The sequence below is a fragment of the Protopterus annectens genome, chromosome 3.part0 (assembly GCF_019279795.1).
Source record: "Protopterus annectens isolate FY-2018-M chromosome 3.part0, PAN1.0, whole genome shotgun sequence".
Lineage (NCBI taxonomy): Eukaryota > Metazoa > Chordata > Ceratodontiformes > Protopteridae > Protopterus > Protopterus annectens.
Window position 1 is genome coordinate 1,501,197,033 of NC_056731.1, and position 12,879 is coordinate 1,501,209,911.

Below are 12,879 nucleotides of genomic sequence, written 5' to 3' on the forward strand. Positions count from 1 at the left end.
TCCGTAATCTCTCTGGCCAGTTCATCTAACAAATTAGAAGGATACCCCCTTTGTAAAAACATATGATGTATAAATCTAACCTCATTTTGAAAAACAACGTTGTCAGAAATCATCCGTGACGCATGTATAAACTGACCTTTTGGCATGTTATTTTTCATAAAAACAGGATGGTTACTCAAGTGATGTAAATAACTATTAACAAAAGTATCCTTCCTGTGAATGCTACTATTGAATTTACTATTACATGTGTCCCAAGCTAGGATGACATCTAAAAAATGAACAGTTAGACCAACACTCCCCACCACAAATTTCAAAAATCAGAACTGTTTATACTATTACAAAAAGAAGCCAATTGATCTATATTACCTTTTAAAATAAAAAAACAAAGCGTCCACATATCTACCATAAAAAACAACTTTGTAATGATTTATTATAGATCTCAAAACACTATGTGGACAAAGGTATAATCAATAAATAAATACTCCAAATCATTATTTAACATATTTTCCATAGAGTGTACATACCTATCCTGCTCCAAGATTACTAGCCCCCCCTCCCTTATTGGCTTTCATAAATCGAAGATGATGTAAATTACTTAATTCCTTTAAAGCTAAATGTTGAGCCTTAGTGAGATTATAATACTTATTCTCAGGCTTAGCTTGAGCCAATTTCCTAATATCTTCTTCACAGCAATTTTCAAATACGCGCAAAGTGATAACTAAGGGAGGAGAAATAGTACTTGATTTACTACAAAAAGTTTCCCCAAACCAATATCAGAAAAAAACATACCTTAAATTTAATTTTCGACAAAACATTTTTAGGTCGAGCAAGGTACGCCCTAAGTCCATCCTTTTACTGGGCACAAAGTTAAGTCCCAACCCTAAAACAAATAAATAAATACACATTCAGAAGTGAAAGAATATTCAGATAAATTGCATATTTTTACAGTAGAATAGTCATTTAAAAAGTCTCTACTAAAAGAAATTACTTTTTCTTGTTCCTCACTGAAGCCTTCCTTGTCGGTCCGTCGCTCGTCTCATTCTGGCCCGGTGTTTGTTGTTGGTAATCAATGTTATTATTATCTAATTGGTAAATGTGACTAAGACTTGAAGGCTATTTAGGAGTGGCCTATACAGTGTCATGGAATACATGCTACTATTAACAGCTTAAATATCTCTACATACAAACCAGCCACAGTTAAAAGGTTTAAAATATTTAATAATAAATAATAAAAACACAATACACTACTCATCAATTCAACACAGTGATAATAGAGAGTTCAGAAATGGCATGGAAATACTTTAAAACAATATTGTAGGACAGTCTGACATAAATATAGAAAATAGAGTAATCTGGCTATATTTCTATCTCTAAGAAAAATCACTGCTCTAAATAAACTACTTACAGAGCAAAGCAAGTTCTGGTGAGTTGTAAGATCCAGAGCAAAATACAAAATATTATTCTTACTTTCTGAGATAGCCCTTAAATTGATAATACACATTACTGCTGAGTCATTTCAGATTGCATCATTACTCTCTTTCATCTGCACCTGCCAGGAATCCACAGCAATAAAGTATGCTTTACATGTGAAAGATAGTAATTATCTATGTCTTAGGATAATAGAATTTCCTAGCACAGACATCCTGTCTCTGAGCTTGAGATCATACACAGTTGTAAAATTCTTTACTTATCAGTTTTCTTCCAGCAGGGTGCACTGCGGTTACATTTTTGAAGCTCAGAACATACATAGTTTTTATACATTTGTCAAACAAGCCTGTGGATCATATTAATATTTACAAGGACATATAATTATTTACATAATTCTATCTAGTTAGGCTGACAGCCTTCACAGGCCTTACAAACCTAGAAAGGTGATACAATAACAGGTTTTGCATTGGCATGCATTTTTCTAAAGGGTATGAGGTCTGAAATTACAATCTGTCATTATTTTCTTACTTTAGTCTTTTGTGATTTTCCAATGATTTGCCAGAAAACCACAATTTCATGATAAACAGACCAAAAATATGATACAAACCTATGGACATTCTGCAGAAAGTCTGTACAGTTGAGAGGTATGCTAGGCACCGTGTAGGTTACTCTGAGCTGTGTAGTGTCCATATGTGTGGCCCTCTGTCCTTGACCTGTCCAGCTTTCCTGCAGTAACAGATATTGAAGTCTGGACAGTGTGTACAACTCCTACCATAGGTGTAGCTGACATGTAAAATAGTTGGCACTGCAGTTTTTGGAACATGGACCCTGTTGACCACAGTACTGTACCTAGACCACTAAGACATGACAGCCAGGAGTAAGTGCAGGCACATACTGACAGTATTAACCACACATATACATAGCTCATTGACCCCTGCATATTGTGGACATGCAACAAGTTATCAAGTTGATTGGGACAGCCCTGGGAATGTGTGCTCTGCTGCTAATACCCTACAAACATTTGATGTTACTGCATTTCTATGGGAACATGGGTGTCGGGGGGGGCACACCTGTCGATTGTACACATTTGCATAGACTGTGCTGATGTTGACTTTACGTTTTGGTTCTATTTAGTATAGTATTGTGCCCGTCTTGGAGAATACAGGCATATCACTAAAGAGCACAGGTTAGATTGCAATGGCAGACATTTGGGCTTCAGACGTCTTACCCTTTAGAGCCTTAAGGCAACTGCAAGACCTGCTGTGATATTACTGTGTAAGTCTGTATGGGGAATATTTCATCATTGTACTCATTTGTGGGCCTTTGCGAGGCATTTCTTTATGATTTTCTAAAGCTGACTTGCTGGATGAGGTTGATGGGTTAGCATGGGACCCCCACATTGACATCCATGCAATTGACCTATGACCGCCCAGTTAGTTAGCCCCCCACATATACTGCAGTGAGATTTATCACCTAGGGGACTACTGCTTACTCTGGGGTAGCCAGTATTGGGTGGACATTTCCTGTTATCCCACATAGCTGTTGGTTGTCTGCTGCTTCCCAGTATCTAGCATGCATGCAGTGATACCATAGCTATGCTACCACAACGTAATACTCCATTCATTTATTGTTAAGAAGACAGACTTACCTTGTGCCTGTGGCGGTTGTGAGGACAGTGATTGAGGGCTGACTCTGTCGGATGCATGCAGTACATAGCCTGTACATGGTAAGGTACAGGTAGTGCGATGTATGTGGCATCCATTTTACTGTGTGTGCGAGTCAGAGAGAGGTATCAGTCCCTGGGTCCCTAGAGTGTTAGTGTGTATGCTATGCATTGCCTCTTTGCCAAGGCCTGGGCATACTGGGCACCCCTCCATCTGCCTACAGGGGCAGGGCCAGGGGGTTCCTCCTCCAAGTCCCTCTGTGCCTGTGGGGACCTTGGTAATGGTGGGGGACTGTGTGGCCCTTTCCCTGTGATGCTCCTGCCGCAGCTGTTTCCACAGAATCATATTGTGTAGCGTGGCACATACTATGAACATATGTGCACATGTGGCTCGAGAGTACTGCAGGGCTCCACCAGATATGTCAAGGCAGCGGAACTGTGACTTGAGCATCCCGAACACACGCTCTACAATGTTCCTGGTTTGTGTGTGTGCCTCAATATGGCATTCTTCAGTGTGTGTGTGTGTGTGTGTGTGTGCGCGCATGTCTGATGGGTGTCATCATCCACGACTCCAGTGCATAGCCAGCATTCTCCACCAGACGGCCATACGGGATGTCCTCTCTGGCAAATGGCTGATACAGCTGTGAGGCATGTCAGATATGGGAGTTGTGATAACTACCAGGGCTGCCAGCACACACATTCATGATAATGCCCTGGGCATTGCATATGACCTGGCAGTTGATGGAGTGCTAGCCCTTGCAGTTGACATAGACTCTACCCTGTTCACTGGGTGGTGCCTTGATGTGGATGTGTGTGCAGTCTATGGCACCCAGTACTTCTGGGTAGTCTGCTACACGGTGGAAGAGATGCATATTGCTGGTCCTCTCCTAAGAGGTGCTGGGGAAATATATGTGCTCACCAGCATGTCTTCTCATGACACCCAGGAACTGGTAAAGTACCCTGGATGCAGATGCCTGTGAGACCCCCCATGATGACCCCAGTAGGTCTGTGGAAGGTACCTGTAGCTAGTATTCGTAAGGTTACACATACCTTGGTTTCAACTGGGATGGATTCCCCTCTGTTGGCTCTGGGTCTGAGATGAGGACGGCACAGTTTGATGAGTTGCTTTAGTATGTCCCTGTCCACCCTATAGCGCTCTAGTATCTCCAGATCATGTAGCCCCTGGTAGGTTACCCTGGCTCTGAACAGTCCTCTCCTCCTCCTTGGTCTGGGATGGTTGTCAGCATTATCCTCCTCACCGTTCTCAGTCTCTAGCACATACTGATGTATCAAAGTGAGAGCAGCCCCTAACATTTTGTCAATTAAAATTCCCAACTGTGTACATTAATGGTGCAGGTTTTGTGGGAAAAAAACAGACTGAAAGGTGTTTGCATACTTTATACTGTTGTGCGGCAAATGCTGCCTGTATGATTGGCTGACTATGATACATTCCACCTGCCAGCTGTATTACTGAGGGGTTTGAATGGGCCACTGTGACTAGGAGAGGCCATTTTAGTGATTTTTAGGTAATTTCCTTTATACTGCTATTTCCTTTTTTTTTCACTCTGTTTAAGCCCTGCGGCAAGCCACACAAACTTTTTTACTAAGTGTAAAGATTGTTGAGCAGAAAAGGCCCTCCCCTGGACACGAACACGCTCCTCAGTTCTTGAAAGAGCTAAGCACAGCTAAGCAGCCTCAGACACACACCCTTGCTTAGCTGTGGTTAGCTGAGCGCAAATAGGAACCACATAGCTCCAATGTGCTTACACCAAGCATGACACACAGCCTTTTCATGTCAGCTGCTTCTCCTGCTATACCATCGCATTATAGCTCCTACACAGTTAGGTGCACGTGGAAACGGTCTCCCATTTTGCTATTCAATAAATTTAGCTCATTTGCATGCCCCACTGCCTTAGACCCTAGTTACAGCACTACTCCGGTGTTTATTTCCTAAGCTACCACTGTTACCTGTCATTGTTATGAGTCTGTTTGCTGCCCCTTATAATGGCAAAATTCATCTTTCACATAAAATTGTTTTTTTACATTTTTTTTTTTATTTTCTGCACCATCTCTTGCACGCCGCTGCACTCCGCTTAAACAACTGAAATTGACAAAAAAGATGTTATCATTTTGAAACACTTTTGCATGCCAATGACCATATATTTGGCCATTGGCATGCCTAATACTCATAATACATGCTTTACTTTGAGCTTTCATGTCCCCGTTTTGATTTTTACAGAAATGTACACGGTTAGTAACTGAATACATTTCTGCAGTGGTCACGGCTCTGACACGGATGCCTGTCTACTTGCTGAATCGCTAATTCACCTTATTTGCATGGTTTTCACCAGCAAATGAGGTGATTAGCAGTATTCCATGGTGCCCGTGTTAGAATAGTGCTGGGAGGCTCGTGCATGCTCCCAGCCTTGTTTACTGGATCGCTTGGTAGCCATATTCCGTGGTAGGGCTGCTACACTATTCATACACAGAGAACTGCTCTGTGAATTCTCTGTGAAAGCTTTACTGAATCCTGGGGAATGTCTGTCTCTCCCTCTCTGTACAAACATATGCATATATGTTACATAAACACAAATGTAAAGACAAAAAGCCAAACCAAAGTTCACCTTCAAGATAATCCTCCACATTTCTCCCGGCTGCTTTCAGGGTTGTTATACAAAAATAAAAAGTCGCCAAGCAGCAGTACTTTCAATATTATCAACTGTCATGAGACAAGTTTTCAATAAGACATTTATGTGTAAAAAAAAAAAAAAACAGTAAAACGTAAAAAACAGGAATATTTAAATAGAGGGTGTGAACAGTGAATTTAATTTCTACTCGCAAATGCTTATTGCTCCCCCCCCCCATCCAACCTGCCATTTAAACAAATGGTCACTTCACTCAAGTTGCCCCCCAAGCACTTAATGCCTGGAACATATTCAAAAACCTTTAGACACTAGTTTTAGATTTGTGATCCTCTCTGTAAGCAAGCTACACACAGTATATACTGATATAAGGCATTAACTTAGACTGTTAAAGACATATGTCTTGATAACGCCAACATGTTTCTAAATGATGCTCAAAAAATGTACTCTATAACAGAGTACAAATACCCCTCAACTGTACAGATTTTTCCCTCATATTTTTGGTCAGCTTTTCATAAAATTGTGGTTTTCTGGCAAATTAGTGGCAATTCATTAAAGACTGAAGTTAGAAAATAATGACAGGCATTTTAGTTTCAGACTTCATACCATTCAGAAAATATATGCTATTGCAAAACTTGTTATTGTATCAATTTTCTAAGATTGTAGGCGCAATATTTGAAAATTGTCTCTATTTTTGACCGTTGCCCCACTTTTATTAATGGCTTTGTCGGTTTGTCCAGATTTCTTGCTCTAAGAAGTTGGGAGGTATGATCCCTGTACTTAAACACATCCGATAAATAACCGCAACATTTGCTCAAAACAAAAAGAACTTTCATATGAGAGGCACAATTAATTACGATAAGCAAACGAATTACAAACTTTAGCAAACTACATATAGTTACGAGAATTTTACTTCACTGTCGTAAAACATATCATATTTGTTGCTTGCCGTAAACAGCTTTCGCCTGGTGTGTGTTTAGTTTACATATGAAGCGTTAGCGTATTGCAAAATGTCGGGATCTAAGTGTACCGGCAGGCAGTCTTTAGAGCTATTGAGAACCCTACCACGTGTCTCTTTAGCAAATCTGAGACCCAACGATGGCGCTGCAAAAGAAGTTAGGCATAGATTCAACATTTGTCTTTTACACAGAATAACCTTGGGTAGATGAATGCGTGGTCCCAACTGCAGTAGATTAACGTGATTTTTGTTGGCGAATGATTTTGCATTGTCTGTTTTGAACCTGTATATTAGACCTGGCAGCTATCTAAAAACTTTAATTTATTATTTTCTTTTTTGTTGAGATTTAGTAGTGTGAACTTTGTCTGTCATTATTTTTGTACTTGCTTTCGGATTTTGTACTGCAAAGGTGGATTGATCTTAAACCTTCGATACAATATTAGTAGTGTACTAAAGACCTTTCTGACAGTATGTTTTGCCTTATTTCTGTCTCCCTTCCGTTACTTTCTGTTCATGGTATATAGATGACAACCCTCTTAAGGTTGTCATCTATAAGGTACAGGTTCCTTATTATACCTGACCTCTAGAAGTTGGACTGCACCACGAAAGCAGTTGAAGTTGTAAGTTGATGTGGCTAGAGGTCGTCTGTGTTAGCCCAGCTGTGCAGGATGTCGGAACACGAATTTTAAATTATGTATATGGAACTATGTGTAGTTAGATTATTACATTTTCCTTCTTAATAACGCATTTGATTGAATGTCAAGTTTATTATCGACTGGAATACAGCGCAAGTCTCTGTGTTGTTGTAATATACTGGCTCACCGGCAGTTTAGGGCAGGAATGAGCGTGGCCAGAGTGATTGACAGGCCTAATACCTGTGATGGCGTATGGAAGTAATGAATGATTGGTATGCCCTGCAGATTTGCCAGTGACATCATACACGCATTGATTCTAGATTGGTTTGTAAGGCAAGCAAGTTCCCCTACCTCAATGTAGTGAGATCTCGGAGTTTGTAACAGTAGCGTAAGGGTGTGCATCACCAGTACTGCCCTGTTACTACTTACCTTTACCAGTGTCTACCTTTGAAATACATAAGGCTAGTGTCGTAGTACTGGGTAACAAACAAATCCGCTTTAAAACTCAGATTGAGCTTAAGTAGTAGTCTACTTCGAACTGACAAGTGTTTATCAGGATCAGCTGGACAACAGATGTCCTTTTTCAGTTGAGTCCTGGGGAGAAAAGCTCCACGGGTTACACAGTAATTTGATGAAATTACATAACAAAGAGTAACGATGTTTATCAATAATTTAAAAAATTAAGCAAAGTTTAACAAGTTAATTTTAGAAGAAAACTGGTTGCAAGATATATAGGTGAGCCTATACTATCAACTGCGTAGAAAAAAAGTATGATAGATAATTACATTGAGTTTAGTCTGCATAGGGGTAGAGTACGATACCATGGAAACATGTTTAATAGGGGGTGACTATGGATAGAAGTGTAGTAGAGGTTGGTTCAGGGAGGGTCGTTGTAGTTACAAAATTGATTTTCATAAAGTTGTGATTGAAGGAGATTTTTGAATGCGGTAGAGTGGTTTTGTAGCCTGAGGTGTGGAGGAAATGTGTTCCATATTTTTGCAACTTCATAAGGGAGTAGAGATTATCCTGAGCTATTTTTATATGGAATGACTTCTACTAGGGCTTTGTTACTGGACTGAAGTTCCCTATTGGTACTATGGAAGTTTAGTAGGCTTGTTAGGGCAGGGGTTTTGTCAGGATGGTACAGTATTTATAGGTTCATAGGTAGGTACTAGGCTATTGGCTCTAGGGCCTATATAAGCCTAGCCATATGGTACCCTGGATTTTGCCACCCAAGAAAATAATTTTCCTGTGCTCCTGTCAAGCAGAGCCACAGAAGTGATCCCCGGGGTGAATTTCCTATCTCCCATCCAATCATCAAGATTTTTCTTGAGTGCTAATAAGGAACTTTGTTTGATATAGATAGGTAGTTTGTTCCAGAGTATGGGAAGCCTCTGGGACAGGAATCTATCTCTCCAGCATGTTCTGTTTATTGTGGTGACACGGTTTAGGTCCCTAGAGTGTGTAGGTCGGAGGGATTGGGATTTCTTTAAGTGGAGCATGTCCAACAGCTCTGGGTTTGACATAGCTTTATATGTTGGGCAGAGATCGCCTCTGAGTAGGCGATAGGCGACCGAGTAAAGCTGGAGTTTTTTGAGACAGTCTGTGTAGGACATCTGTTTGAGGCTGGTAATCCTCACTGTGAGGTCTTTCTGTGGCCTTTCCAGTTGTTGTAGATGTCTTGTGAGGTACATACTAAAAAGGGTCTAATGAGTGATGAGTAGAGGGGAACAATGACCTTTTTTTTCTGGATGAGAAACCTTTTGTAGTTACGAAATTGCGGGCGGCACAGTGGTGCAGCGGTTAACGTTGTCGCCTCACAGCAAGAGGTTCACTGGTTCGATTCTTGGCTGGGGTGCCTTCTGTGTGGAGTTTGCATGTTCTCCCTGTGTTCGCGTGGGTTTCCTCCGGGTACTCCGGTTTCCTTCCACATTCCAAAGACATGCATCTGGAGCATTTCTCCCCAGGCCTCCGCTGAAAACAGGCTCTGTGGAACCTAGTCAGACTTTCCCGGTCAACAAATGATAAATAAATAAATAAATTTTGTGATGAGGTGTGCCACTTATTTCCTGACTACTGTGGCGATTTGATTATCAAAGGAGAGACTACTGTCCACCTGTGTCCCAAGGTTTCTTATCACACTTTCGGTGTTAATTAGACTACCGCCTATGTGTTAGTTCATGGGTACAGAGTTTTTACCAAAAGGGATGACAGTGCACTTGGCATTGAGCTTGAGGCCATGGCTTTGACACCAGGCATCTGTCTCAGTGAGGCCCTTTTGTAGGATGTCCACATCGTTAGGAGTTTTGATTATGGCTCCTAGTTTGCAGTCATCTGCAAACTTTGTTAGCCAAAGACCTTCTGTGTTAGCCTGTACTTTAGAGAAGTAGATACAAGCAGGAGAGGACCTAGGACTGAACCCTGTGGTACTCCACTTGTCACTGGTCTGAAGTTAGATTTGGAGTCTGCTACTCCACTTGTCACTGGTCTGAAGTTGGATTTGGAGTCTGCTACTTTCACAGTGTGGGTTCTGTCAGTGAGCCAGTTGGCAACCCGTCTTGTGACATAGGGATTTATACCTAGTTTAGTGAATTTATCTATAATTCCAGAGTGGGGGATTATGTCGAAAGCCTTGGTGAGATCTAGATAGGCTGTGTGAACCACCTTACCCTCATCACCGGCTTTGGTGACCGCTCCACCTTACCCTCATCACCGGCTTTGGTGACCACTTCAATCGGGTTTAGGAGACATGATCTGTCTTTTACAAACGAGAACTGGGTATGGTCCAGAGTTTGGAGATTACCAATGTCATTGTTTATAAGTTCCATGATGATACGTTCCATAGCCTTGCAGACCAGGCTCGTCAGGCTAATGGGGCGGTAGTTCCCATGGTGGCTCCCCCTTTGTGGAGTGGGATAACCGTTGCTGTGCACCATTCAGTGGGCACAAAGCCAGAGGTGAGGCTATGATTGAACATGGTACTTGGGTGGGGTGCCAGTTTGTTCTGTAGTTCATGTAGAACGCAGCCTGGGATGTTGTCAGGTCCCGTGTATGCGGTGTTCTTGGCTTTGGAGAGTTTTTTTTTTTTTTTTTTTTTTTTTTACCTGTGCAGCTGTGATTACAGGAACTTTGCATTCTTCCAGTATAGAGATTGGCCCTTTAGGGGATGACAGAGGGGTAGAGTTAGCACCGAACCTATCTGCCAGGATGTTGGCAATATCAGTTGGTTCTGTATATTTAGTGCCACTGTGCTGTAACTCAGAGCAGATCTGAGTGTTGCCATTGAGATTCTTGACATAGCTATAGAATGCTTTGTGGTTGTGTTTAGAATCGGTGACTATTTTGTTTTCGTAACTGGCTTTGGAGGATTTTACGAGGGATTACAGCTTCTTACTGAGGCTGACCATGGAGTTCCTCAAATCATGGGATTTTACTCTTTTTTTTGCAACAGTTTCTTTCTTCTATTGTAGAGTTTGTTTATGGCAGGGGACCACCAGATTAGCTTCCTTTTTTTGGAGGATAGCATCTTGGTTCTGTTAGGGATTGCACTATCCATGCACTCGTGTAAGTGCTTATAAAGTGCAGTTGTATAGGATTCAGCAGTTGTACCTCTATTGTCCGTCAGTATGGGTGTCGTGAAGTTTGCCACTTCTGTCTTAAGAAGCATGAAGTTGGCTTTGGAGAAATTTTTTATGGCGGTTTCCATAATTGGGGGTGGGGTTGGGATGTGGATGTCTAGGGTGATTTGCTTGTGGTCGGATCTGACCGAGGAATTTATCTCTGGTGTGGAACACTGGTTGCCCATGTTGGTAATTACCAGGTCTAGGATATTACTGCTGATAACTTGATCCAATTTGTTGGAATTTATGAATTCCAGAAAATGTTGAGCACAAGAGTTGGTACATGAGTAGTTTTCCCAGTTAATGGTGGGGTAGCTGAAATTGCCCATTATTAGGGTGTTAGGTTGTACCCTAATATTTTCCAGTGTATGAAGAAATGAGGAGTGGGAATCCTGGGGCATGGTGGAGGATCTGTAGCAAGCTACAATTTGGATTGCGGTCTTGCCCAGAGTTAATTGCACTTGGATAATCTGGGATGCATTATGCTGAGCAACCAACCTGGAGGTGTGGATATCCTTCATGAATATGGACATGCCTCCGCCTTTAGTGCTTCGGTCCAGGTTAGGTGGCCGAAAGATGTGGTAGGAAGTATAGCCTGGTAATGCAGGGGTGCTCTCTGGAGCCTTGAAGGTCCCGGTCAATGCACAGATGTCTATGTTTTCCATTTTAAGGAGTGCCTCGAGTTAGTGCATTTTGAGGTTTAGACATCTAGCATTAAGTAGCATTACCCTCAGTTTCTGCTTGCTTGTACCTGTTACGGTGGTGAATTTGTCATTTGAATTTTGCCTAAAAAAGGCACTATATGGGTGGCAAGAGCCTTGGCCAGTATCCGGAATCCCGAGGATGACAGGTGCAGACCATCTCTGGCAAAGCATTGTGGTTTGTCGATCATGTCATCCCAGGCAGACAGATACTGGATCCCCTTAGAATAACACCAGAAGCTTAGCCAATTGTTGAAGTCAATCATTTTGTTCTTGTACTGTGGTATCATTCTGGGTGATGGCAGGATGCTACTCAGGGCTAGGGTCATACCTACCTGGGCTACAAGATCGGACAGCTCCTCCATGTTTCTTTTCATGTAGTCCAGGGAGGTACGTCTCAGGTCATTCACACCAACATGGACAATGACAGAGTCATATTTGTACTTGTGGAGTGACCTGAATGCATGTGTTATGTGGCGGATCCTGGCACTTGACAGGCAACTCACAGTAGCTTTCTCTTTGTTAGCCTGGTGAGCATCAGTGTGCCTGACTATAGAGTCACCTATGACTAGCGTGTTGGGTACGTTGTTATGCCTTATGGGCTGTCATTGATTGGCACTGAGTTTGTGGGTATGTGTCATTTGGGTTGTGTTGGGGGGGGTGGAGTTGGCTTGCATTTCTGCTTTGGAGGTCCCTGTTGCTTGGGTAGAATTTTTTTGAGAGCCTCTGCGAATGTAGGTGTGTATTTTGTGTTTCTGTGTGTGTGTTTTGGTTTTGAGGGGCTATGTGATGAGTGTGGTGTGGTGCAAATGTTTACCTTCTCCTCTTGACTGTCTAGTCCAGTCTTGGGTGAAGAGAGCTTTGCTTCCAGTTTGGCTATATAAGTGCATCTCTCATAGGTTGTAGTGTTGGGTGGTAGGAGGAGAGGGTTGTCTGTTTACATGAGGCAATTGCTGCATTGCCCCAAAATGCCCAGATTCATCAGGTAGACAGGAGAAAACTCCGGGAGCTGACCCTTAGACATGCCTGGATAGGAGCCTATTAAGTACTAAAAACTGTTTTCCTCTCGACAAGTGAGGAAAGTTGAGTGCTGTAGTAATTTGTAGCTCATTTTGTGCTTACAATGAGTTCTGAACAAGTGCTGAGCTCAAAGAAACAGATTTGAGTGCTGAAACTAGAAAACTGGCTAGTTCTAAGAAACAAAATTTAGCTAGAAGGCTTCCCTCCAACAC

At 41.9% G+C, this 12,879-nt stretch overlaps 1 protein-coding gene across 1 annotated transcript in view; it reads left to right on the forward strand.

Moving 5' to 3' along the window:
- The first annotated feature begins 6,685 nt into the window (after positions 1–6,685).
- The window catches only part of MRPL15 (mitochondrial ribosomal protein L15), a 230,826-nt gene continuing 224,632 nt past the window's right edge, over positions 6,686–12,879 (forward strand). Inside the window, exon 1 of the mRNA XM_044065520.1 lies at positions 6,686–6,848. Coding sequence (XP_043921455.1) covers positions 6,744–6,848 — 105 coding nt within the window. The 5' untranslated portion in view covers positions 6,686–6,743. The remainder of the gene's footprint in view (positions 6,849–12,879) is intronic.